Here is a 27,749-nt window from a genome sequence, read left to right on the forward strand (position 1 = left end):
GTTCTTATGTTCTTAATTCATTGTAAAAGGTATTTTGCCTTTTTCCAGGCATTTTTTCCAGTTTTAATACAACCAAGGCAGAAACCACAAGCAGACTCCCAAGCCCAATATCCCAAGAGGCTGATAAGCATTTTCGGGAGCAACAGCACTGCTGGGTAAACTACCTGTCCAAAAGGGAATGAAGTGGAGTAGGAGGAAGCCATTCATAAAACCAGCAACAGAACGTATAACATGTATCACTGCTGTCCTGCAAAGGGATTCATTAAAAAAAAGTTTTGTTTTGTTTAAAAATCCACTACATATAGCAACACAACTTAGCAAAAAATTAGCAGAATTGTAGATGAAGTACCATATCTGTTGCAAGCTTGCAGCACCATCTTGTGGGAACTTCACATTGCTACATTATTGTTTCACTTGTTTTTCAGAAACACTGAGAATTGCATTCCAGTAAATGTACTGGCTCTTAGACCAAAGGTATATTTTATAACAGTCTATGAAAGGCATTATGTTGAGGGATTTTTTTTCTTTTACCAATAATGAAGTTAATGTAATTCAACTATACAAATAAAATGCCTAACTCTTATAGCAGCAAGCACTATACAGATCAGTAAATATATTTCTGGAGTATACAAGTTGATTAACAAAAGAAATATTAATTTCAAGTAATGTGCAGTTTAATGAAGCAACCAATCCTGATTTTTACAGGCAGATGTGGGTAAAGGTACGCATCCAAGGCACACACCCAAAGGAGCTGCAAGCAGCTGGGATGGAGAGGGCCTAAGGACAAAAGAGTGTTGGAGACAGGGGACCAAGAGTTACAGTTTTAGGTTACTTAAATTGCTAACAAAGCAGCATAAGTACACAGCTCAAAGAAATCAAAACATACAGTGCAAACAAATACTACAGGGGTTGCATTTTCCAGCAACACAGCGATAATTTTATTTCATTAAATGATGGTGTCTCACTCCATTCAGAATACTTTTGAAAAATTTCACAATGAAACCAGCAGGGTATTTACACATCAATTTGAATTTCATCATTTTCTAAAACAGGCCTGGTTGCCAGCAACATATCCAAGTGACACACATTCCATCCTTAGATTCAAAATAAATCAAAACATAAGAACCAACACCAAACCAAGGAAACAGAAAAAAATCAAGCATCTAGAAAAAAGAACTCAAAAGGAAGAGAAACAAAGACAATTGAAAATAGCAATGTCTTATCTCTTCAATCCAGTATTCCAGAGTTTTCAATTTAACCTTTAATGTAGCTCTGGTGTTTCTATAATAAAATTAATAAATCCTTTCTATGAAGATCTGGAATCTGTCACTTGATCAATACTTTTATATACTAAATAATAAAAGCAGCTATCTGTGCCTTCTCTAGATAGCAATTCTTCTTAACAATGGTATCTTGTTGGGGAGGGATAGCTCAGTGGTTTGAGCATTGGCCTGCTAAACCCAGGGTTGTGAATTCAATTTTTGAGGGGGCCATTTAGGGAGATGGGGGGAGGGGGGGGAAGAGGAGAACTGTCAGGAACAGTACTTGGTCCTCCTAGTGAAGGCAGGGGGCTGGACTCAATGACCTTTCAAAGTCCTTTTGAGTTATATGAGATAATAATATATGGAGATATGCCTATCTTTTTGCATCTCTCAGCATAATGAATGAATTATGGTTACCCCTCTTTCAAAAGTGACTTGCAAAGGATGTTTTTAAAATATTGGACTTGAGGCCTTTTTGCTTCTTAGGAGGTAGAAAGGCAGCCTGATTTTTTCCCTTTTAATAAAATAAAGAGTGAGGTGGAGGTGGTATGCTTTAAATAAAAAAACTGATGCACCCAAACTACAATCTGGCAAAAATTCCAGATATTTTCACAATTACACTTGCAACCTCTTTCCAGAATTTAGAATTCTTGGAACAAAACAAACAAACTAAAATTAAAAGAATGCAGGAGTGGTTACTATTAAGGACTGTTTAAAACCTACACATCGGAGAATAGAATGCTACATCTTTAGATACAGACATTTTTGAATATTCCATACCTTAAATACATACAGTCCAATCCTGTAGTCCTTAAGCTACACAACACTGCCTAATAAAAGCTGGACAAACATGAAGGAATCAACATGTTCAATGCTGCAACTAGAATTGTATCAATACATTTCTATTAGTGCTTTGTAAGATGAAAGACTTTGAATAATTTCCTTTCACAAAAATAAAGACCTATGTCCTTTTTTTTTTTTTAAGGAAATAAATGTAACAGTGGCTATGGCAGTATAAAGGGTAATAATAATAATAATTAATTACCAATCATGAATATTGTATATGGAGTATTAAAAAAGCTTTGCTATCTCTGCAAGTTTAGTTTTTTTCTAACCAGAAATCAGCATCTCTCTCATATATTAATCAAGTACCTGTGCTTGTGCTTGCAAACAAAGTGCCTGTAGTTGTGTTTGTAGGTAGTTTCCCATTATTCAACTGCTTCACTCTTTTCAGGTGAGATTTCCCATTGTAATGAACCTGAGCCTGTGCTGCAGAGTTCAGCTGTATATTGCACACTTCACAGAAGGAAAATAGTATCTTCTTTTTTTCTTTACTTAATTGATAGTCTGGTCTATCATTCCACAGTTCTTTCTCTTCAAAGCCCCGTAGAAAAGTTGATGGATTCATAATTCCATCTTCAAAGATTTGGTCAGGACTTATTGGGTGCTTCATACCTATAAAATGAACACAGTGTTGATGCCAGAAACCAAATAATAATAATACTCCTAAATAAGGATCTTACATACTTAATAAGTTTAAAAAGTATCGAGCATTGAGGACCAGGTTCATCAAAAAAAAAAAAAAAAAAGTTTCCAAACTCTGCAGGATGGTGCATTTTGTGTATTTGTGTCACTTCGATGAGTGCAGCAAGAAGAAGCTGGTAATAAGTAACTCTCAATGAACAATAGTACTCATTATCTTGTTCCACCAATTCTCTTTTTAAAAAAAGTTGAGTTTTTCCTCCCTGCAGAGGTGAAGATTACTTAAGTTTTTCCCCCTCTTCACTACAAATAGGTTCTGAAGCTTTTTGCTCATAGTGCACAAATTCCTAAAGTAGTAAATTAGACCAAAAGGATGAAGAACAAAAAATTATAATGAAATTTTGGGGACAATAGAATATTTAAATAGATAAGGATAATGAATACTTTGCATTTATAGTACCCAACGATCTCAAAGCTTTGCAACATCATCAGTTATGCCTTAAAATATCTACCTCACAGGTCTGTTGTATTATTAAACAATTATATTCCAAATATTAGAGGGGTAGCCATGTTAGTCTGAATCTGTAAAAAGCAACAGAGGGTCCTGTGGCACCTTTGAGACTAACAGAAGTATTGGGAGCATAAGCTTTCGTGGGTAAGAACCTCACTTCTTCAGATGCAAGAGGTGAAGAAGTGAGGTTCTTACCCACGAAAGCTTATGCTCCCAATACTTCTGTTAGTCTCAATTATATTGCAGTATCAGCCAGAGGCCAACTAGGTGGGGGGAGGCACTATACAAAATGTACATGACAGATCCTGTCCCCAAAATCTTACAATTCTTATTATTTCCATAAGGTTTAAAAATGCACTTGCCCCTAGTGAGTAGGAATGTTGCCCTGGCAAATTACACTAGACAGACAGTTTTATGAAAGTGTAATTTTAGAAAGAAAAAAAAATTGGGTGGTGGGAGAGTTTCTAGTCCTTGTGGTTGTGAAGATAACCTCCCAAATGCAGCCCAAGCATAAAACAGACCCACTTATTTCCTTCCTGAGCCTGTAAACATCCAAGTTCTACGCCTCTGCTACTCACAGCTTTGCCAAAGTAAAATCAACAACGTTGGTTAGTTCCATTGCTGTTATTCACCACTTTGTGGTAAGCAGTTAAATTACTAAGAATCATGTTAGTTTCATGCTGTTTGGGAAACATATGGCTATGTCCACCATTTGTTTACACAGGCTGGCCCAAGTCAGCTGACTCAGGCTTGTGGGGCTCCACTCCGGCTCTGGGGCTAAAAAAGGTGGAATGTCCCAGAACTCAGGCTCCAGCATGAGCCAGAACCTCTATACAGCAATTTTTCAGCCCCAGAGCCCAAGCCCTGTGAGGCCAAGTCAGCTGACCCAGCTGCGGCCATTCTATGAGTCTTTTACCCCTGTGTAAACGTGCCCTACGCTGCAATGTAAACCCAGGGTTTGAACTCAGGCTTAAGCCTAACCCCACTTCCATCTACACACAAATCACACTAACCTAGGACTTGTTCCCAGGACTCCAAAGGGGTGGAGGGTCTTTCAGCCTGAGTCAAGCCAGGACCCAGAGTTCAAGTCTTTTGCTTTGCAGTGTAGATGCAACCCAGCTGGACTTGTGCTCTGGGAATCCTCCAAAAGTATCCCATAGTCCCACAAGCCAACTTTCTTCGTCCTCTGGACAGTCAAGTTTAGTGGACAATCATGTTCTCTCACACTGCACCATGAACAAAGGGCTATAGCAGCCACATTTTGGGTGGGTGCTAGGAAGTCTGGTATATAGGTGGTTGGACTCATAATGCAGTGTAGATGCTGGAGCCAGAGACTGGGACCCAGGGTTCAACAATTCCTAACCTGGGATTACAATGAATGTAAACACTCAACCTCTAGGTTAAACCCAGGGTCTGCTAACTCGAGTCTATTAACATGGAGCTTACATTGCAGTGTAGAAATACCCTACGAGAGCAGCAGAGTTAGGCATTGGATTCATTCATGAGAAGACAAAAAAAATGACTAGAGGAGGAACTTACATCAGCCAAAAGGATCTGGATGCTAGGAGAAGAAAAAGTTCCTTCTCCAGTCCAGAGCTAGAGTATTATACTGATAATTACTGAGACTGATATAAGATGGAGAATCCAGCCTGTCCCAACAGCATCATACTATTCCTTCCAAGTACTACTGTGCTACCCTGAACCTCGTGAATGAGCGCTTTTCCTCTCCCCACCCAGTCTTCCATACTTAGCTGGGATTAGGTTTGGTTCTTCGGTTACTATGCCTGGTAAATATTTCAAGCAACCATCTTAGGAGGAAGGAAAGTGAGGCAAAAAGAGGTTTACTTTCTCTAAGTTAAACAGCAAGTCACTTGCTGGGATGGAAATATTTCAACTCTCCCCCAAACCTTGCTTTAACCACTAGAGAATGGTATCCTCTCTTACATCCATTTTATCACTTGTTGAATTTCTCTAAGGCGTGATTTTATTGATAAAAACTCTTAAATGCATCTATTTCTTATGCAGAATATTATATTAAAGATTATATATAATCACATTCCCCTCCCCCCCCCAAAAAAACTGTATCATAGCGGTCAGTAAAATCTATGCATATTGAATAATCAACGCACAAAGAGCCTTATTAAAAATCATTTTAGTTTCTGGGCATCTAACTACTTTTCAGACTAAGAAACACCTATCGCTTGTGATCTTGCAACCTAGGCTAGATACTGTCACACTAAATCATTCAAGCATACTATCATATTTCAATGCAAGCAACCAAGATCCCTGACTCAGCTGAGTTTACATGACGTTTTCATCTGAAAATTTAATCTGTTTGCAGCTTCAGTATTTGTAACTTTTCAATTTTTCATACAATTACTTTCTTTTACTCTCTCTCCTATGTAAAAAGATTGCTAATGTACAAGAATGTTGAACTTTTGGTTTCCTGAATTATCACTTTTATTGACATATCATATTCCATTTGTTCGGAAGTATGCAAAATGCACAACTGTATTAATCTCATGATATACTAGAGAACACAGATAAAGTATAAAGTAGAGGTGGTTGGATAATTTTCAACAAAACTGTTTTCTGCTGGAAGACATTGCTTACTTGAAACCAAAATGCTTCCCAGAAAGGTGTTAACGGCCACTCTACCTTGAATGGTTCCCTTATAATATGTGCTAACTACCTTCCCAGACCTAAAGAGCAGCTGTGTGTGGCTGGAAAGCTTGTCTCTCTCGGGAAAAGAAGTTGATCCAGTAAAAGACATTACCTCTCCCACCTTGTCTCTCTAATATTCTGGGATCAACATGACAACAACTACACTACATACATCAGGGAACTAGCTCAGTTTTGATTACATTTTCAAGACACACACTAATTAGGCATAGCAAGGACTTAAACCTTAGGCTCCTATGTCCGAGGCCAGTGTCCTAACCAGAGAGCTATAGAAGGAGTCAATCGATCTTGCCCTCTCCATCAGAGCAAAAACATTTGAAACCTCATTTATTTATTTGTAAAACAATTGTTATTTCCCAGCCAGTCCTAATAAAAAGTATTGTCTTGTTTGGCATTAGTACAGATCAAATAATTACATACTAGAGCAATTTTCCACATGTTACAAGGCTGAAGTCTAAAAATTGTTAAGCCAATTTCTTCAAATCTGTGTGTTTAAGTTGGGTTTCTAAATAAAAGTGCTGAGCACCCAACAAACCCAGCAGAGCCCCTAGGAACTACAGGTGCTAAACATCTCTCAAAAGATGCCTAAAAATGGCTTTAGGAGCCTTTCTACACTGGCAGAGTTACAGCACCGCTCAGAGTACGCTGAAGGGAAACTGCTGTGCTGTTGTGTCACACTGTCAGCTGCCTGCACAATAGCATGTTCACACTTGCAGCGGTATTCGCAGCAGTGCACTCTGGGCAGCTATCCCACAAAGCATCTTTTCCTCTTCTGCTGCTAAGAGTTGTGGGAAGGCGAAGGAGGTCGCGGGGCATCCTGGGTCCTGTCCCAATGTCCCGTGATGCATTGCTTCGCATCCCAGCAATCCCTGTGCTTCCATTCACATTTGGCACCATCTTTCAACAGTTTGTGTACTGCCTCTACAGTCTGCAGGAATGGATCCCGTACTGTTGACCAATATGCAGCTCGCTCAAACACGTCACAAGTGACAGTAGAGTTATTCCTTAAACTACAAAGGCAAGAAGCGTGAGACATTGATCTCACCACGCGTAGTAGCTACGACACGAGATTGCTTGTGGCATTCACAGAGGTGCTGACCCCAGTGGAATGCTGGAAACAAGTACTGAGTGGTGGGATCACATACTCGTGCACATCTGGGATCACAAGCAGTGGCTGCAGAACTTCCGGATGAGGAAAGCCACATTCATGGGACTGTGTGATGAGCTCGCCCCAGCCCTGCGGTGCAAGGACACGAGAATGAGAGCTGCTCTGTCGTTGGAGAAGCGCGAGGCGATTGCACTGTAGAAGCTGGCTACTACAGACTGCTACCGATTGGTCACTAACCAGTTCGTAGTGGGAAAGTCGACGGAAGCGTGCAGGGCCATTAATCACATCCTGCTCCAAAAGACCATGACTCTGAGCAACATGCGTGACATTGTGGATGGCTTTGCCTAGGCTTCCCTAATTGAGGAGGGGTGATAGATGGCACACATATTCCAATTGGGGAACCAGACCACCGAGCACATTAATCAGAGGGGGTATTTCTAAATGGTTCTCCAGGTGCTTGTGGATCACTGTGGGCGTTTCGCGGACATTAACACAGGCTGGTCCGGAAAGGTGCATGACACATACATCTTTCGGAACACTGGTCTGTTCAGGAAGCTGCAAACAGAGACAAGAAGATCACCGTAGGGGAAGTCGAAATGCACATTGTGATCCTGGGAGACCCTGCCTACCCCTTAATGCCATGGCTTATGAAGCCATACACGGGGCACCTTGACAGCAGTAAGGAGCGGTTCAACAACAGGCTGAGCAAGTGCAGAATGACTGTTGACTGTATTTTTGCCTGTTTAAAGGCCCACTGGCACGGCCTATATGGGATGCTGGACCTGGCCGATGACAATATTCCTATGCTTACAGCCGCGTGCTGTACACGCCATAATATTTGTGAAGGGAACGGTGAAAGCTTCACTCAGGGCTGGACTTCTGAGGCTCAGTGCCTGGAGGCTGAATTTGAACAGCCAGAGACCAGGGCTATTAGAGGGGCGCAGCTTGGGGCCATAAGGATCCAGGATGCCTTGAGGGAGCAATTTGAAGCTGAAAACCACTAATATTTATTGCTATGCTCAGGTGTGCAGTGCTTGTAATGCTAGGAGGTGATTGTGATTGGTGCAGGCAATGTACTATGAAGGTGTAAGAAAATTGCCTGTTGCTTTGCAAGGCTCTGTTTACTTTCAATTAGTGGAATAAAGATTTCTTTCAAACCAAAACAATTATTTTCTTAAAAAATAACAACCGGAGGAGAGAGACAGGCAAAAAAAAAAAAAAAAAAACCATCAGCACTGAGGGGGATGGAAGAGAGCGTCCCTGGAGGAGGTGGGATCCAGGGATGGTTAAAGATTTGTGTATGTCCAGGTATTATATCCCACCTTCTCCAGTGCAGTGGGTACTGTACGTCAACAGGGCTAAACTGCAGAAGGACGTGTGTTGAGTGCAGTGGGAACTTAGAGTCTTCAGGGCTGGACTGTGACTGGGCAGGAGTGGAATGCAGCACGTACAGACAGGAGCCAGGAGATTGATAAGAGTGTGTTGGTAGTGTCTGGGGGGCGCATGGGAAAGAGTTTTGAGACAGCAGGTCTAGGGGAAGGCAGGCATAGAGCTGCTCGGTTTGCAGTGCTAGTAGCGCCTGGAGCATGTCCGCTTGGCGCTCCGTAACCTTTAACGGCCGCTCCATGGTTTCGTTCTAGTGTGCCGCATTCTCCTTTCGGTCCCTCTTCTTGCTGTCCCGCCACTCCTTCAATTCTTGTTTTTTGGCCATGGAGTGCATCATGACATCATGCAGAAAATCCTCCTTAGTTCTTCTTGGCCACTTTCTAATTCTGAGCAGCCGTTCAGCTGGCAATAAAGAGAGGCGCTGGTCTCCTAAGGTCATATCTGTGAAGCCAAAATGCAACATTTTACAGAGCAATATTGTTTGCAACACACATCACTGATTTAAAACACAGCCACTGTTCACATACCTGTCACTAACTGGCTGACTCCAGGCAAGCACACATGAGCCACAAGACCCCCAAAACAGCAGGGGAAAATCATTGTTCCAGGACCGTGCTGTACACTGGGCACGTGGCTCTTGGGGAGAGCCAGCACTGTAAGGGGAGGGAGGGGCTTATAATCATTCTTGTCCCCACATTTTCCACAGGCTGTGTTCATTATGGAAGATCTCGCTGTTCCAAGACAGCGGCTTCCACCTTGGCCCTTACGTAGCTCACCTGTGTGCAGCAATGGTTTCCCTCCAAGTGACAGAGTGGCGAGGAAAAGTTACCCTTAATGGGGCAAGAAACAAAGCAGCTCTGTCCAAGAACCTGCTGCATGGATTGCCCAGTATCTCCATGAGAGTTTCCTGGAGATGTGAGGCAAATCCTCGGGAAGTGAGGGAGCCAATCAACACCCTGTTCCGCCGCTCAGACTAGGCACATAGTGGTACATGCATTATACAGATACAAGCCTGCTTTCTGCAACTCTCCTGCCCCCAACAACTCGCTTCAGCGATTCCCAAAATCAAAGCTACTTACCAGGGGTCTCCTTTCCTGTTTGCGCTTCACCAATCTCCGACAGCAGTGACTTGCTAACCTCCTCTGTGGTAGAGAATAGCTCTGGGCTGCACGCATCTCTGACCTCTGAGTCGTCCTCGGCCTCTGAGCCATCCTCTCCCTCCACATCCTCATCCAAGATTTCCTCCTCCTGACTTGGTCCACTCTTGACTGGCCACCAAAGTATCCACAGTGGTCTTCACAGTGGAGGTGGGGTTGCCACGAAGTATCGCGTCCAGCTCTTTGTAGAACCAGCAGCTCAAGGGCACAGCAGTTTGCCTCCCATGCCTTGTAGCAGGCATTCCACAGCTCCTTCACTTTGACCCTGAATTGCAGTGTGTCCCAGTCATGGTCCCTTTCTGTCATGCATAGTGAAATCTGTCCGTAGGTATCAAATCTTACTGCTGGAGCGCAGCTGGGACTGGACAGCGTCCTCTCCCCAAATGCTGATGTGGTCCAGCAGGTTGGCATTGCTCCAAGTGGGGGATTGCTGGATGTGTGAAGCAGGCATGGTCACCTGGAAAGATGCGCTGAGACACTGCATACATCACTGAGCAAACAGGAAGGGGACTTTCAAAATTCCCAAGGAATTTAAGGGGTAGGGATGATGGTTGGTCACCTGAGGGCAGGGCAGTAGAGTTCAAACCAATGACCAGAGAGGTGAGAACAGGCATTGTGGAACACCTCTCGGAGGCCAATCGCAGTGCTGTAATTGACCAGGGTGTCTACACTGGCACCGCAGTGCTGTACCCCTAGCACAGAAAGCTATACGCCTCTCATTGTGGTGGTTTTTTTTACAGCGCTGCAACTGCGCAGTTTCTGTGCATTAAGTGGCTTGGTAGTGTGTACACCTCGGGAGTTACAACACAGAAAGCTGCTTTACTGTGCAGAAATTTGCCAGCGTAGACAAGGTCTAACAGTCACCTAGGTTTGAAAATTTTGGCTTTAGTGCCAAACCTATTGTCAGCTTTTACAGAGATCATGAAACAGCCATCAATGTTGTCCAAGTTATCAATCCACATACTGCTCCTAGATAACATACCCTCAAGGTGCACTGACTCCTGCAGGGATATAACATTAGCTAACCATGCTAACCCTGCAAAGACTGCCATATATTCAAGTAATTATGGGCCAGACTGTGTTGACCTTGAGAAATCTCCCACTCCTGTGCAGAAAGCAGTGACAATCCTGCCCTTTTGCTTCTTGTGCTCTAGAAAAGCAAGTTGAGCAGTGCTAGATACTATCAATCAGGCATGGGATGAAGGGAAGTTCACAGCTCCATTCTCCTCCTGTACCATCTGAATCATGGCAAGCAAGGAGGTGAAAGTAGAATGCAGGGTACAACTACTAAAGGGGATAACAGTGGCTGTTGCTGCATGCACTTCACCAACCCCCATGAAGACATTCTGTTTTGGGCACAATGTCTCATCAAATTATGTTATATCCTTGAAGCCAATTTAGTTTTTTCCTTCACTCAAGTTTATTGCTTAAGATTCTTAAATCTGAGGACATTTAACACATTATGGTTTCCATATACACCTCTACCCCGACCTAACGCAACCCAATATAACACAAATTCTGATATAATCTGGTAAAGCAGCGCTCCGTGGGGGGCAGGGCTGCGCACTCAGGTGGATCAAAGCAAGTTTGATATAAAGCAGTTTCACCTATAACACGGTAAGATTTTTTGGCTGCCAAGGACAGGGTTATATCGGGGTAGAGGTGTACAGACTAACAACTCTGGAAATTACCTTTATTACATTTCCCAAAGTATCTTTAAGACTATATTTTCTTGTGCTGAGAGTGGTTTTGAAACCAGTTACAAGTTATATTTAAAGGGTTATATTTTTGTCTATAAAGTTAACATTTAAATGGAGCACCTAGTAATAAATAAGGATCCTACCCTACACTCAGCTCCACTCAAGTGTCAGCTTGGGAAAGTAAGTAAGCGAGATTTGTCTTCAGCCAAATTTCTTTTCTGCAATGCAAACACTTTGCTCCCTTTACTTGTGAAAAATACCCACCTATGCATGCATGGGGAGAACTAACTATAGAAGTTAAAATCTTCCACAGAGTTCAAAAAGAAGAAATAAGACCTAACCTAGGATCCATGGGAGCTGGCTATCTATTCAAAACAACTCCAGATCTACATGTCATGTTTCAGCTACTGGATGGACAAAATGGGACTCTTTCAGACCTGTAGCACAGGCCAACGATATACTACTGGCTGAACTTGAGGATCCTAAGCTGGTCTACTTAAAGTCAGAAATAACATTTTCTACAGCTTCCCCAGCCAAACACAAAGCCAGAAAGAAGCTGACTGTCAATAAGCCTTTAAAGCTTAATGTAATGGTGCAGGCACTGTTCACCTAGGCTCCTGAAAAACCCACGACTGCTTCAGTGTCTCACTCAGATCTGCTTCTCCACCCCATTTGCTGAATTCTCCTTTTTGCTGCAAACGGGTCTCTTCCATTCCCTGCCCCAAGTGGGGAGCAGGGCACCCTGGTCAAAGCAGCAACAGATTGTGGATCAGAAGCTAAGAGTGAAAAAGTCTCTGAATATTTTGGTCTTTATTATCTAGTATATGATTAATTAAAATTCCTCTCTCAAAAAGTAACACTTTTTGTCAGCTTTTGATTCTGTAGGAGTTGGCAGTGGCACAGTGTACCACCTCAGTAACAGCAACCAAACCAAGTATAATCCCCACAGGCAAAAATAATCTGCACAGAGGGACTATGCAACCACTATGTGGTCATTGTCAATCATAATAGAAGGATACATATTAATGCTGCTGCTTTTGCAGCATATGTGAATCTGAGCACCTATACTGCAGATATTTACCCAACGAGCTAGGATTTGACTAAAGGTGACCAGAAAACGATAAATATTTTCTGGGTAAATTTTTGAATTCCCCCCCCCCCCCCCCCATTACTCAAATTACTGAGTTTTGGGATGAAAAATCAAAATCCAACATTTTCTTGCTCATTTCAGCTTACTAAATTTTTAAACGTATTATGCAGAGCATACCTCTTCCATCTGGAAGCTCCAATGCTTCGCCTCCCTTGTCTCTTGCATAACTAAGTTTTGCCTCAAACAGGCTAAAATCCTTTCATTCTACTGGCCATTTGTGATCAAGAGAAATAAACAGCCATAGAATTTTTTTTGGAATAGATTCCTTAATGTACACAATTACTAGACTGAGAAAAACCAAAATCGTGATCTGTCTGACTCGATTCTGCAGATAATATGGGAGCAAAAATAAATTAGAAATGTATGCCACTACTTTAAAATTCTTAGATGTTCTGAGATACCCTGTTTGGATTTCTGAAACCACATCTCAGCCTCTCACAGTTGACCAAGATATCCAAGCATGGACTGCCTTTGTACTTCATGCTCAAGGCAATTGGCCTTTCAAATTTAGCTAATTTACTTTTTAAACAGAGTTATGCTTTCAGAGGAGCTACAAATAAACGATTATGTACAGTGCACTCTTGTAGGTGAGAATATGCAAATTTTCATTCAAAGGAAATAAGCTTTTGGTTCCCCTAATGAATTAGTGGTGGTTATATAAAGCATTCTTTTTCTGGGTATTGGCCAAACTTTTGTAATGCCCATTCCTAATTAGCTGATACTTCAAAAGAATACTACTCTAGAAATGTAATTAGAATAGCATCCCTCTGGAGTCATGCCAGCAAAGCAATACAGAAAAAGATATATTGTAACAACTTATAAGCAAACAGAATTCACTCTCATAGCCTTAGGTTATAGTCAAGTGAATTATGGGAGACACAGGCATGAAAAGTATCAAATGAAATCGATTTTCTGCATACTTGTGTTTTCAAAATGGTTTGTTCAGCCAACAGCAACAAATTTAGGATTGAAGTTTGTATTGTACATCTCATGCATTTATTATGGGTGAAACCTCTTTCTGTGCGGATAGCCCACAGAAGTCTATGCAAAAAAAAAAAAAAAAAACATAAGGGAGGTCTTGTGCTGGGTACCTGCACTGCAGTGATTTTCATTCTATAGTTTAAATAGTTCATAGGGGCTTGGCAATTTCACACTAAGGACAGGACTCTAGAGCATTATTCTGAAAACCTTTGCTATAGCAGCCTTTGGAAAACTCTTATGACCTTTTCCATTCTCCTATACAGTATTTCCTAAATATACCTAAAAATATATGAAAACATATGGTTTGCACCATCTGGGCAACAAGTTCCTCTAGGATACTGTGGTGAACAGCATATGCATAGTGCCTTGTGCTTAGTATCCGACAGTGTTAAAAGAAGCACAAGAGAATTTTGAAGCCAACCCTGAAAGATCTCCCATATGTCTTAGGGACCATTTGCCTTTCTAAAGATCTGTTGCTCTTTTCTTTAGCCCAAATTAAAGGCATACAGAATTCCTACATTAAAATCTCAATTTTGTTCCTAAAATCCTCAAAGAGGCAGTGTCTTTTGTCAGGCTTCCAGTTCTCCAGTAGTCTACTGCCCACCGATACATCCAGTCAAGACTGGCTTATTTCTCCCCCACTGTTCCTTGAGTAGGTAGCACAGCTCCTAAAATACTATAGTTTAAAATTACATTAGAAGTTCAACGGTTACGAGTTGTATGTGTGACTGACAAGGAATAAATGGTTAATGATGTATACTTTCATGACATAATGGCCATGTCGGGTCAGAATACAACTCACTAGCAAATATTGTTTTTGGCACCTTCGTATTTTGATTTTACATATCTAAAAATAGAAGGGATAATCCACATGAGCAGAAAGTCAGCTTGCTATTCTTGTACACAGAAAACTATTTTGAATGGTATAGGGTGACAACCTGCTGACAGCATCTTCACTAACACATTTGAAGATATTTAACATTTGAACAAGATTCTCTTTATACTGCAAAAACAGATGGCTGTTTCTCAACACAAACAGCTGTTCAGAAAAAGGTAATTCAGAAAATTGAAATCATTTGTGCATCAAGTGTTTTGCTTTGTTTTCCTTAAAAAGGGACAACTTGAATGCTAGTTAACCTAAAATTAGACGTTTTGGAACAGATTGTTATTTTAGCTGGCCTGGAGTAAATTGTATAGTAATTCCATTAAAGGAAGTGGAGTTATTCTGGATTTAAATGGCATAAATGAGACCAGAATTCAGCTGGCTTTGTTTTAGTTTATAGTTGCATGTGCACATGCATGGTATTTTGCGTCAGCTCCACTTTTGTAGTTATCCTTCCATCTCCAGTCCCTCTACCTACCCTCAAACTTCCTTAAATACTTGCAAGAAAAGATGGTCTTACAGAGTCCCCAGAAGATTAATAAAGTCTGGCTCTGGTGGGCCACCTTGGAGTCTTGGACTCTATTGGAAAATTATCTGCACCTTTTTCAGCATATGCTCCTGCACGATGCATCATTGACAAGCTAGTGCAGGGGTCTCAAACATGCGGCCCGCCGGGTTGTTTTCTGCGCCCCGCGAGCTCCTCACAGCCCCCCTCCCCCCCCCCAAAGCGTTTACCTAGAGCGGCTCCAGCCCAACGCACACCGGGGGAAGGGCAGGCTCCCTGCCCACTGCTGATCCAGGAAGCCGCCAGAACGTGGGGAAAAGGAGGGTACAGGGCTCTGTGTGTTGCTCTTGCTTCAGGCAGCACCCCCAGCAGCTCCCATTGGCCTCAGTTCCCTGTTCCCAGCCAATGGGAGCTGCTGGGGGTGGTGCCTGAAGCAACAGCAACACACAGACCCCTGTGCCCCTCTTCCCCCAGGTTCCGACCACTTCCCGGTGCGGGGACAGGCAGGCGGCCTGCCCTGCCCCCGGTGCGTGTCAGGCTGAAGCCTGCCCTCCGAGCCCCTCCTGCAGCCCAACTCCCTGCTGTACCCCACACCCCTTCTGCACCCCACACCCCAACTCCCTGCCCTGAGCCCCCCCTGGGGGCAGGAAGGGGGCAGAGTTGGGGTGGGGATTTCAGGGAAGGGGTTGGAATGGGGGCAGGGCCTCATGGAAGGGGTGGAGTGGGGGCAGGGCCAAGGGTGGCGGGGGGAGATGTCAGTAATGCGGCCCTCGGCCAATGTACTAGTCCTCATGTGACCCTCGTGATCATTTGAGTTTGAGACCCGCTGAGCTAGTGGCTGCTTCTTAGACACCTCTCTCATTCTACACGCTGCTATTTATCATTAACGGTCCTCCATCCTTCCCTCTCTCTAATACAAGTGACTGTACTCACAGCCAAGCCAGAAGTAAGTTATTCCAAGTAAGGTTTCATACAAATGCTGAACAGATAGCTAAAACTGGAACAAACAAGAGGGTGGCTTTTAGAATAAGTCAAAGTCAACCCTTTTAAGAACAAACGCTGAAAAAAGAAAAAACACCCTCTATAAAATTGATTAAAATACATTGAAACAAAATATAAATACTAATTACTTTCATGTTTTCCAAATTGATTTTTAACAAAGTCCCAAATAGTGTTAAAACTTGTTTTTGTGGAGATATTATTCACTTCCCCTGCTCCACTTTCCAAAATTGCTTATTTGAAACCAGGAACTTGTATGGCTCAACCTCTCATGAAATTTTGGGAGGAAAACTGTACCTTACCTATCACAGCCCTCTCCCATAAATACTGGATTTTCTCTAACAAGTGAGTTTTGAAGGATTGTTTTCTGTGTTTGTTTTTAATCCTCTCACCAACATTCACTTTTGTTATTCCCCTTAACTTCCTCTTTGCCTCTTTCTTTAAAATAGTGTGCATCTCAAAGCTCTTTTAGGCCACAGAAGCTCTTTTATATCCTTCCTTACAAACAACACATCCATTGAATAGTATAAGAGGTCAATTAGATTTGTTTTCACCAGTATTTACAAACTTAACAAGGAACAGGAACTGTATACAAGGGGGAAAAAAAACTATCACATACATACAGTGAAATCTGTCTCAACTACTTAAGGGAACCACAAAAGAAACCCCAGAACCCTAGTTTATTAACTGAGGTATTTTCAAGCAGACGTAGATCAGAACTGTACCATTATATCTGGAGATGGTCTCTTAAAACAGGAAATTGCTTATTAACAGTCTCTTTTACAAGTTCCACTGTAAAGCGAATGCCAGCTTTACTCTTTAAGGGGAGAATTGCGAGCAGTTTCTCTAAGATTTACAGATAAATGCTTGCATTTAAAATAACTAGGAAATTCCAACAGAGGGAAAAACGTGTGGAGCTTTTTTGTTGTTGTTGGTTTTCTTTTTTTCCTTTTCTTTTTTAAATCTTTCACATGTACCAGAACAGCCCCATAGCTAATGCGGACATGAGGAGGCACTGCTCCCATGGAAATCTTTTCTCCCTCTGTAGAAATAAGGTAAGTTCCAGCTTTCCTCCCTCCCCCAGATCCTTAGTCTGAGTTTCCTCACACAAGTGACTATAGTCCTAAAACCACGGAACAATAGTCTCAATTCCAGTAGCCTGTGGTGGCGGGGGTGTATGTTATAGATCCTATTTCAGCTAAGTAAAGTGACTGCATTACATTCCTGCTATAACACAAGATGTGTCATTGGCAATCCATCGAGATCGAGGATGATCTCTTTCATGGGTCTTATTTTTCATGGATTCTTAGGTGACTGACAAGTCCAATTCTTAAGCCACAAGCTTGTTGGCAGATTCATAGATTCTAGGACTGGAAGGGACCTCGAGAGGTCATCGAGTCCAGTCCCCTGCCCTCATGGCAGGACCAAATACTGTCTAGACCATCCCTGATAGACATTTATCTAACCTACTCTTAAATATCTCCAGAGATGGAGATTCCACAACCTCCCTAGGCAATTTATTCCAGTGTTTAACCACCCTGACAGTTAGGAACTTTTTCCTAATGTCCAACCTAAACCTCCCTTGCTGCAGTTTAAGCCCATTGCTTTTTGTTCTATCCTTAGAGGCTAAGGTGAACAAGTTTTCTCCCTCCTCCTTATGACACCCTTTTAGATACCTGAAAACCGCTATCATGTCCCCTCTCGGTCTTCTCTTTTCCAAACTAAACAAACCCAATTCTTTCAGCCTTCCTTCATAGGTCATGTTCTCTAGACCTTTAATCATTCTTGTTGCTCTTCTCTGGACCCTCTCCAATTTCTCCACATCTTTCTTGAAATGCGGTGCCCAGAACTGGACACAATACTCCAGTTGAGGCCTAACCAGAGCAGCGTAGAGCGGAAGAATGACTTCTCGTGTCTTGCTCACGACACACCTGTTAATACATCCCAGAATCATGTTTGCTTTTTTTGCAACAGCATCACACTGTTGACTCATATTTAGCTTGTGGTCCACTAAAACCCCTAGATCCCTTTCTGCCGTACTCCTTCCTAGACAATCTCTTCCCATTCTGTATGTGTGAAACTGATTTTTCCTTCCTAAGTGGAGCACTTTGCATTTGTCTTTATTAAACTCCACCCTGTTTACCTCAGACCATTTCTCCAATTTGTCCAGATCATTTTGAATTATGACCCTGTCCTCCAAAGCAGTTGCAATCCCTCCCAGTTTGGTATCATCTGCAAACTTAATAAGCGTACTTTCTATGCCAATATCTAAGTCGTTGATGAAGATATTGAACAGAGCCGGTCCCAAAACAGATCCTTGCGGAACTCCACTTGTTATGCCTTTCCAGCAGGATTGGGAACCATTAATAACAACTCTCTGAGTACGGTTATCCAGCCAGTTATGCACCCACCTTATAGTAGCTTCATCTAAATTGTATTTGCCTAGTTTATCGATAAGAATATTATGCGAGACCGTATCAAATGCCTTACTATACTAAAGTCTAGGTATACCACATCCACAGTTTCTCCCTTATCCACAAGACTCGTTATCCTATCAAAGAAAGCTATCAGATTGGTTTGACATGATTTGTTCTTTACAAATCCGTGCTGGCTGTTCCCTATCACCTTACCACCTTCCAAGTGTTTGCAGATGATTTCCTTAATTACTTGCTCCATTATCTTCTCTGGCACAGAAGTTAAACTAACTGGTCTGTAGTTTCCTGGGTTGTTTTTATTTCCCTTTTTATAGATGGGCCCTATATTTGCCCTTTTCCAGTCTTCTGGAATCTCTCCCATCTCCCATGGTTTTCCAAAGATAATAGCTAGAGGCTCAGATACCTCCTCTATTAGCTCCTTGAGTATTCTAGGATGCATTTCATCAGGCCCTGGTGACTTGCAGACATCTAACTTTTCTAAGTGATTTTTAACTTGTTCTTTTATTTTATCTGCTCAACCTACCCCCTTCCCATTAGCATTCACTATGTTAGGCATTCCTTCAGACTTCTCCGTGAAGACCGAAACAAAGTAGTCATTAAGCATCTCTGCCATTTCCAAGTTTCCTGTTACTGTTTCTCCCTCTTCTCAGAGCAGTGGGCCTACCCTGTCTTTGGTCTTCCTCTTGCTTCTAATGTACTGATAAAAAGTCTTCTTGTTTCCCTTTATTCCCATAGCTAGTTTGAGCTCATTTTGTGCCTTTGCCTTTCTAATCTTGCCCCTGCAAGATGTTGCAGGTTGTGTCGGAAGACAGGGTTGGGCTGCGATTGCTGCATGACTGTTTTCTTTCCTTTCTTTTCTGGCATTTTTCTGTGACCAGGGCAAGGCAATTTTCCTCAAAAGTGGACGTTCCATCTCTGACAAGTCTTTGCCAGTTATCCCTATCCTGGGCTGCTGTCTCCAAGTGTGTGGTGTCAATGCCTTGATGTTTATCTTGAAGGTGTCTTTAAAGCATTTCTTTTGGCCTCCCCGTTTCCTTTCTCCTTTGGTGAGTTGGGTGTACAGCAGTTGTTTTGGTAATTGTACATCAGGCATGTGTACACAGTGCCCGCTCCACTTCAGCTGGTGCTGGATAATCAGGGCCTCAACACTGAAGATGTTGGCCTCTGTGAGAACACTGACATTAGTGCAATGATCCTCCCACTTCATGTTGAAGATCTTCCAAAGAAAGTGCTGGTACTGGCATTCCAGGTTTTTCAGGTGTTTCTGTAGATCACCCAAGTCTCTCCGCTGTAGAGGAGAGTTGGGATTACCACCGCTTTATAAACTCAAAATCTAGTGTGTGTTCTGATGTTGTGATTGTTGAACACCCGGTGAGACAGTGTGCCAAAGTGCAAGGCTGGCACAGCGAATTCTGTGCTGAATCTTGATGTCTATGTCTGCCCTCTGTGAGAGGTGGCTGCCAAGAGAGACAAAGTATTCTACATTTCCAGTTCTTCTTTGTCGATATAGATCTTCCTTGCTGGGTCTGATTGACTGGGGACTGGCTGGTGAAAAAACTTAGAGACTAACAAATACAGTAAGTGGAAGTGGAAGTGGCCTACTCTCAACTGTTAGCACTACAAAAAGTAATTTTCCCTCTGTCGATATTCACCCCTTCTTGCCCACTGTTGAGAATAGGCCACTTCCACCTTGATTGAATTGGCCTCGTTAGCACTGACCCCTGACCCGGTAAGGCAACTCCCATCTTTTCATGTGCTGTATATATATATATATATATATATACACACACACACACACACACACACACACACACACACAGAGCTTACTGTATTTTTCACTCCATGCATCTGATGAAGTGGGTTTTAGTACACGAAAGCTTATGCCCAAATAAATGTGTTAGTCTCTAAGGTGCCACAAGGACTCGTTGTTTTTGCTGATACAGACTAACACAGCTACCACTCCAAAACAGCCAAGTTATTGCTCCAAAAACTTCAAGACTCCATAGTCACCGAGTACTTGCCAGGATTCCAAAGTGTAAACAAGCATCTGTGGTCCCAGAATTATCATGAATTGATTGATAAAACCAGTGGGGAATTGCAAAGGAGATTTTCTGAAGAAAGCTAAGTTACACAAAAGCTTGTCAGCAACCTATTCCACCAGCTCTCCAGACTTCTTGAAATTGGAATACCTGTGTGCTTTGATCAACTTGCTTAGATTAGATATGGAGAAGGTGAAAGTTGAAATGGCTGTATTTAGAGAAAAGAAGAGAAATTGCAAAGAATTTGAAGAAATTCTAGGTGCCATCAAGGAATTAAAGAAGGCTTTCCCATATATTTTTGAAATATCTGTTTTATTGTTTGGAACATCAGCTGCAGCTTGTCTTTCTTCTTTTTCTTGTTTGGGAGAGAATTTTATCACATCGGAGGAGGAGCATGACTCAGGAAATAAAGAAAAACCTAACTCTCCTGCCATATGAAAGCCATTTGACTTCAAAACTGAACCTGGATGGATTTGTGGAAGAATTCAGATGACATTATGCAAGAAAACTTCATGAACAGTCTTTACATTACACAACACTTTCGTGTTAGGATCTACGCTTTTATATTTTTGAATGCTTGAATATTTGTTATATAGATCATATTAATATGCATCTTTTCTTATTTCATAAAAATAAAGGAAAAAAGCTTCCGGCAGATTGTATTTTTCTGTAACTACATGAACTTCTGAGGGCAAATACAACTGCCCCTCTTGTCATGCAGTTCCCCCCTCCCCCCACCATGTCAATGTCCCAGCTATGGGGCTGTAGCAGAGAGAAATAAAAAGGGAAATAGATGACGAAGGCTTCCAGAAAAGTATTTTCACCTGGTTGTTGCTCTCCCTTCACTCAAACATTTTGGGAGGACACAGCCAATTTACAGAAACAAGAGTTCCCCAAGTTTTCTTAATATGTAGAATTCACCTGAGCAGAAGAAAAATATGATGGGAAGCCAGACAACAAAGGCAGCCTTCACTTTTATGCAACTAAAGCGTCAGACAACAGGGTGGAAAGAAGAATCGCAGCTGCAATGAAAGTAATCAAACAACAGAGGGGTGCCACAGACGGGCTCAGGGAACCAAACAAGAACTTTGAGAACCACATAATAAGATCCGGGCTGGCTAAACAAAGGATTAGGCTATCCTTTGTTTAGAGATAGCCACACTAGGGAAATCGAAGCAGCATGAGATTGCAGAGCTGAAAAATATCAGTCCTTGTGACATTACTGGAGATGTGGAAAAGAGACACTTTTGCTCAAATCTCCAAACTACAGGAGTTTCTGAGGAAGTCAATAACGGCATCTTGGTACAAGCACTAAAGGGCTCTTGGAACAGATGCCAGAAGCTCCAGAACCCACCTGGGGAACTCAAAGAAGAGGCTACCCCAGAGGCCCCAAAAGAATTAGGATAAATAGGTTGTTTGCATTTCCAGACAAATGGGTGCTAAATATACAATAGTCACATGACAAATTCTGAAGATGGGGTTACTCCATTATCCTCTCAGTTTAGCCACAGGTTGTCACTTCTAGGTACAGTGTCTGAAAATCAAACTAGAGGACATGACTGGAAAAAAATTTCAGCCAAAATAAAAAGAAACTTACAGTTCAGTGGGACATGTGAACCCTAGTAAACTCTGAAAGATTATTATTGGGCTAGTGTCACTTGAGCAGCTATTTATTGGTGCACCTTTCAACTTGAAGCTCACTGGATAAAAAAGGGGACACATTCTTCATCAACTGCATTGTTACCAATCCACTGAAGCCCATAGAGATGCAGTGCATTTATACCTGTGTAATGGCAAAATTTGGCCTAGAAAGTTTTCCAGCTTATTGAAATTAAATTTTTAATTATCTACCTGTGGACACTGTTTGGCAAAGCACTGACATACAAAAGACCTTACTACTAGCTTGATGGATTTTGAAATCTGATAAACCAAGAGGTCTGGAATTATCTTTTCTCGTGCACAGAGCTCTGAACGTTGGGCTGTGTTATTGATCTGATCAAAAGGTTAAAGACATTGGCATGGTTACTATGTCACCACTATTTATTACCGTGTGTGTGTCACCACAACAGATCCAGGGGAGGCACTGCCACGTTTTCCAATATCTGCAACTAAATTGCCTCCCCCCAGTGTTGAATTCAATTCCATATGAAGTAATATCTGAAGGCACTCCATATAAAAGACTCGACAAATACATTTACAAAGCTGTGGTGGATTTATTCCACTGAAAGCAGCAAAAAGTATATTGGTAGACAGAAAAAACATAGTGCTGACTGAAAAGCAGTCAATATGTAGGAGAACATGTGTAAATGTACCTAACACAGCATTTGAGAAACTCAGAATAAATTGACACAATATTCATGACTCCTTAAAAAAAAAAAAAAAAAGATTTTCAGACAGTGCTTCCCCATAGTACTGGAGTGAATACAAAGGCAAAAAGAGATACCTCCCATGTCTGGTGATACAGCTCATTAAGTCTTAATTTTTGACTCACAATTCATCTTAAAGAAAAATCACACACAGATATGATTGCAAAGCCATAAGAATTGGCAGGTGGACTCCAGACCAGCTGCAGCATCTGAATCTAATCAAGTTTCTTGCTGAAACTGACTAGATTTCAAGTTAACAGGGTCATTTCAACATAACTGCCTTGCACTCATCTATTTTCTTCTCCAATTTTTCTTGTTAAATGTGAACCATATCTTAGTACATCATTGTTCATAGTAGAATATATATCTCAATATGTAAAGATGTATGTGACCATATTAATGTTTTGCTGGAAAATCTTAGACCTTGACCCTGCAAACACTTAGGCATGTGTTTATCTTTATGTGCTGAAAGTAGTCCCATTGAGCTCAACAAGATTAAGCAGTACTCGGTGTATTAAACATGTCCACAAAATTTAGAAGGATGGAGGCCTTAATTTCTTCTGATTTTTTTCAATTACCACAAGGTTACACTAATGCAGTTTTTGGGTTTAATAAGGATGAAGTCTTTCTAAAAAGAGAAATATAAATTCACTGACACTAACATTTTAGAAGCATTATTTGGTGGCATCTTTCCATACTCATGGCATTTCATAACTGTAGTTTCTTCAATCTGAAGTTTGATAGAAAATACTGTGAAAAATTCCATTCAATTTTGTTTTCAGATCTTTTGCTCTTCCTTAGTAACAAAATCCCAGAAGCATATGATTTGGAGAGCCTACTGAAGAAACATACATATGAAGAGCCCCAGATGGTGTATTCCAGCCTTTTAAGTCTTCTACGGAAAAGAACAATTGATCGTTCAAACAGCATACAACTGTACAGATTTTTTTTTAACCCCAATGTTTAGATATTCTGAAACTGGAAGCTTTATGTACTTTCCTGAAAGTATCAACATAAAGAATCCAGTGTCTGAGCACATTTAGCTATTCAAATCACTATATTAAACTGCTGTTTTGTTAAATGGCTACTTCATAAACTGAACAACTATGATGGAGTCTCATATCAACACTGACAAACAAGTCTTCAGTAAACACTAAGTGAAAGCATACACTCAAGGTCAGACCAATGACAGTGACATGACAAATCTTGCACTGTCATGGGCTATTGCTTCCCAGTTGCTGGGGTCACCTGACACTTTCAAATTTGACTTCAGTGTGTGTCTTTATAACACTTATATTGGCCACCATAGGAACAGGTATCTTGCTTGCACTGACCATAAAATATAGCCTTGGGTATTCTCAAGTCAGCCACAGGAACAAGATGCCCAAACCAATACAGTTGAGCTTTTATGAGTTTGCTTTGAATCTCAGACATCCAACAACAATTCCAATATTGGGACCCCCATCCCACCACTTGACCCTTCAAACAGATTGAAGACCGTTCATATGGAACTGATTAAGTTTCCTAGTGTGATGGTGATATGTTGTCCATGTCTCACAACCATATAGAAGTGTTGTAAGCACAACTGCCCAACAGATGTTTAGCTTAGCACTTATTTTGACTCCCCTACCATTCCGTAGGCAGCGTGACAGTCAGGGGTGGCTCTATGTATTTTGCCGCCCCAAGCACAGCAGTCAGGCAGCCTTTGGCGGCATGCCTGCAGGAGGTCCGCCAGTCCCGCGTCTGCGGCGTACCCACCGCCAAATTGCCGCTGAAGCCGCAGGCGTGCCACCGAAGGCAGCCTGACTGCCGCCCTCATGGCGACCGGCAGGCCGCCCCCCGCGGCTTGCCACCCCAGGCACTCGCTTGGTGCATTGATGCCTGGAGCCTCCCCGGTGACAGTATTCCAGATGCAGAGCTGACCTTGGCTATGCGATGGGCAACCTCATCAATTGTGACACTCTGTGCCAGTGTACTCCTACATAGCAAAACTCCCCCAGTGTTGAGTAGTGTCGATCTTAATATTTGGGCAGGCAAGCACTTCCCCAGCACAGGTTTTACAGTACTTTAGTTTTCTTTAGGCTGATTGTAAAACCAAAACTACTGACTGCATGAATGAAGTGATCAGCTATACAGATCACATATACAGAGCAGCTGAAGTCCAAATAAAGCGTCTGTTATAACACACACCAAAATAAAAAAAACTTTGCTATAGCATAAAACAGAGTACAAGATGGAATCAAAGACTGCCTCCTTTCAAAGATGATTACACTCAGCACATTTTACCCCAGAGCTTCACACCTGATTAGCATCACTATCTAAAACAGCACTGTGTATTTGGTGAACTGCCCATATGAGCCACAAACCTGAGAAGACCCCTTAAACAAAAATAGCATTTTAGAGCAAATGATTTATTTGACAAACCATATACACTGAGAGGCAATGTAGTCTAATACATAGGGCACTACACTGAGCATCAGTAGACCTGGATTCTGACTAACTGTGTGACATTAGATAACTCATTTTATCACCCTGGGCCCATTTCCCTTCACCCACCTTTTCTATCTTGTCTATTTAGACTGGAAAGACTTAAGGGCAGGGACTGCCTCTTACAACGTGTATGTACAGTGCCACGCACAATGGGATCCCGATCTCAGTCAGGGCATCTAGAGATAACTGCAGGATACCCATCAACACTGTTATTTTTATCATAGAAGCACCATCCAAAATCATGGCCCCATTGTGCTAGGCAATGTACAGAGACAATCCCTGCCCCAAAGTTAGACCCCCAGTTTACGGTCTAAACTCAAAAGACAAGGATGGGAGAAAGGAAATATCTTCCTATTACCAATGGGGAACTGCGGCACAGAGATGTAGTAGCTTGCTCAAGACTGTGTACACTGACTCCTCAGCAGTACAGACTGGAGTGTTTACAGATTTCTGTCTTCGGACATCCACAAATGGTAGAGTGCTTACACATGACAATCCCGGACATCATCTGTGCCTTGCCAGATGGTGACTGGTGGGATGCTGATTTTGTCCTGAGGCAGTTAACACAGACCAAGATATTATTACATGTAGGGCCAAACAAAGGTATGTGCCATCTGCTGTCAAGGGCAAATATTTTAACCTATTCGTATCAAGGTGAATCCTAAGTGTAAGTCACAGGGGCTATTCCCCCCACTCAGTGGTCCGAGACCAGCAAGGGGACCCCCTGCACATGACACCAGGGCTTATGCACCCCACCCACACAACCTCAACCACATGGGCTTGGGGAAAACGGTGGGGTGAAATTAGCTCCTTGAAGCAAAGAGACTCCCATGCCCTAACAGTAGCTGGAAGCAGTAGCATTAGCAGCAGTAGCTCCTTCAAAACACTGACAGACTTCTTCCATCCCATCTCTCCCCTTATATTTTCATTTTGGATTCTTGCCAACTGGTTATTTTCTCCAGTTCCCTTCCACTCCTCCCTCAGACTCTCTTTACTCCAACTTCGCTATCTGCCCTTCACCCTGTCCTTTCCTCCTAACCTCCCTATATCATATTGCCCTTCCTTTCCCCACTCTCATGTTCCTACTGACTCATCCCTTCTCTCTGCTCCCACCAGCTCCCACTGTACATAAAGTTAAATGTGGAAAACAACTTTAAAAGAACCAACATGGCATTTGCCATCCTCATCACTCTGCTTAGGTTATATCCTTCTCAACTCCATCTCGTGTCATATCTGTTTGGATGTTATTTACTCTCTCTCATAACACAAGAGCTAGGGGCCACCAAATGAAATGAATAGGCAACAGGTTTAAAACAAACAAAAGGAAGTATTTTTTTCCACACAACGCACAGTCAACCTGGGGAACTCCTTGCAAGAGGATGTTGTGAAGGCCAAGACTATGACAGGGTTCAAAAAAGAACTAGATAAATTCATGGAGGATAGGTTCATCAATGGCTATTAGCCAGGATGGGCAGGAATGGTGTCCCTAGCCTCTGTCTGCCAGCCAGAAGCTGGGAATGAGCAACAGGGGATGGCTCACTTGATGATAACCTGTTCTGTTCATTCCCTCTGGGGCACCTGGCATTGGCCACTGTCGGAAGATAGGATACTGGGCTAGATGGACCTTTGGTCTGACCCACTATGGCCATTCTTATGTTCTTATGATAAGGATCAGTCTTATTACATGTTCGTACAGAGCATAGTGAAGACCCAATCCTGATCTTGGGCAATTAGGCATTTCCAGAATACAGATGATAATCCTACAAGGGTCTGTTTCTTCTTCTCTGTTAAATGACTATCACTTTCCCAATGTTTAATTATTTGTGCTGTCAGAAGCCATACACTAGAAGAATCAATCAAATCAAGATCTAAAGAAAATTTTGCAGAAAAAAAATGAAGCATACAGACACACCAGATATGTTATCCATGTAATTCCAAGGAAGAATACAAACTCCACAATTGGGCAACGCTTCCTGGGAGCACTGAAGAAAAGAAGTAAATTTAAATATTAATGGGCATTTCATCAGCCCAATATATTGCATCATTTTTTGGGCTGATGAAATGCCCATTACTATTTAAACTCCCTAAAAAACACAGATTTCAGAATGTGGACCTGGCTTCAGAAGAGCTGAGCATACCAGGATACATTGCATTAGCTGGTCAAGCTGTTAGAAGTAGTTGGGGGTGGTGAACAGGATGCTATTTCAGTCAGCAATAAGATTCATTGTATACCCCTCAACATCTTTTAGTCAGGATCACTATTAGATGTTGTTTCCAAGCACAAGCAGGCAATTGACGAGCTCCAGTATCTAAAGAGTAGTATGCCGGACACTGGGTTTTTTGGTCACTGTTTTTTAAAAAATTACAGCCACCAAAGGCACAAAATTGTAATAAAGATAAGTCTGTGGAGGGGTCTTTGGAAAGAGGTTTAGTTCCCACTCCTCCTCCCTCTCCCCCCCCCCCCCTTTTACACAAACATCCAAATATAGTGAGAAATATAGGGAGGGTTTATCAGGTTCTATATACAGTCAGCGTCCTTAGCCCCTTTAAATGGATACTAGTGCAACTGATGGACGTCTGATTCTTCTTACATCATTGCTGTATTTATTCTGG

The 27,749-nt window shown here is 42.0% G+C and overlaps 1 protein-coding gene across 4 annotated transcripts in view; it reads right to left on the reverse strand.

The window, feature by feature from the left end:
- Window positions 1–27,749, reverse strand: part of ZNF385B (zinc finger protein 385B) — a 296,303-nt gene that overhangs the window by 240,778 nt on the left and 27,776 nt on the right. For 3 of the 4 annotated variants that reach the window (XM_065560836.1, XM_005300485.5, XM_065560838.1), the window contains exon 2: window positions 2,415–2,717. The exons of the other annotated variant lie outside the window; for it this stretch is intronic. In XM_065560836.1, the coding sequence (XP_065416908.1) occupies window positions 2,415–2,715 (301 nt within the window). In that variant the 5' untranslated portion in view covers window positions 2,716–2,717. The remainder of the gene's footprint in view (window positions 1–2,414; window positions 2,718–27,749) is intronic. 4 annotated transcript variants of the gene reach the window in all.

The sequence above is a fragment of the Chrysemys picta genome, chromosome 11, assembly GCF_011386835.1.
Source record: "Chrysemys picta bellii isolate R12L10 chromosome 11, ASM1138683v2, whole genome shotgun sequence".
In the NCBI taxonomy this organism is placed as follows: Eukaryota; Metazoa; Chordata; order Testudines; family Emydidae; genus Chrysemys; species Chrysemys picta.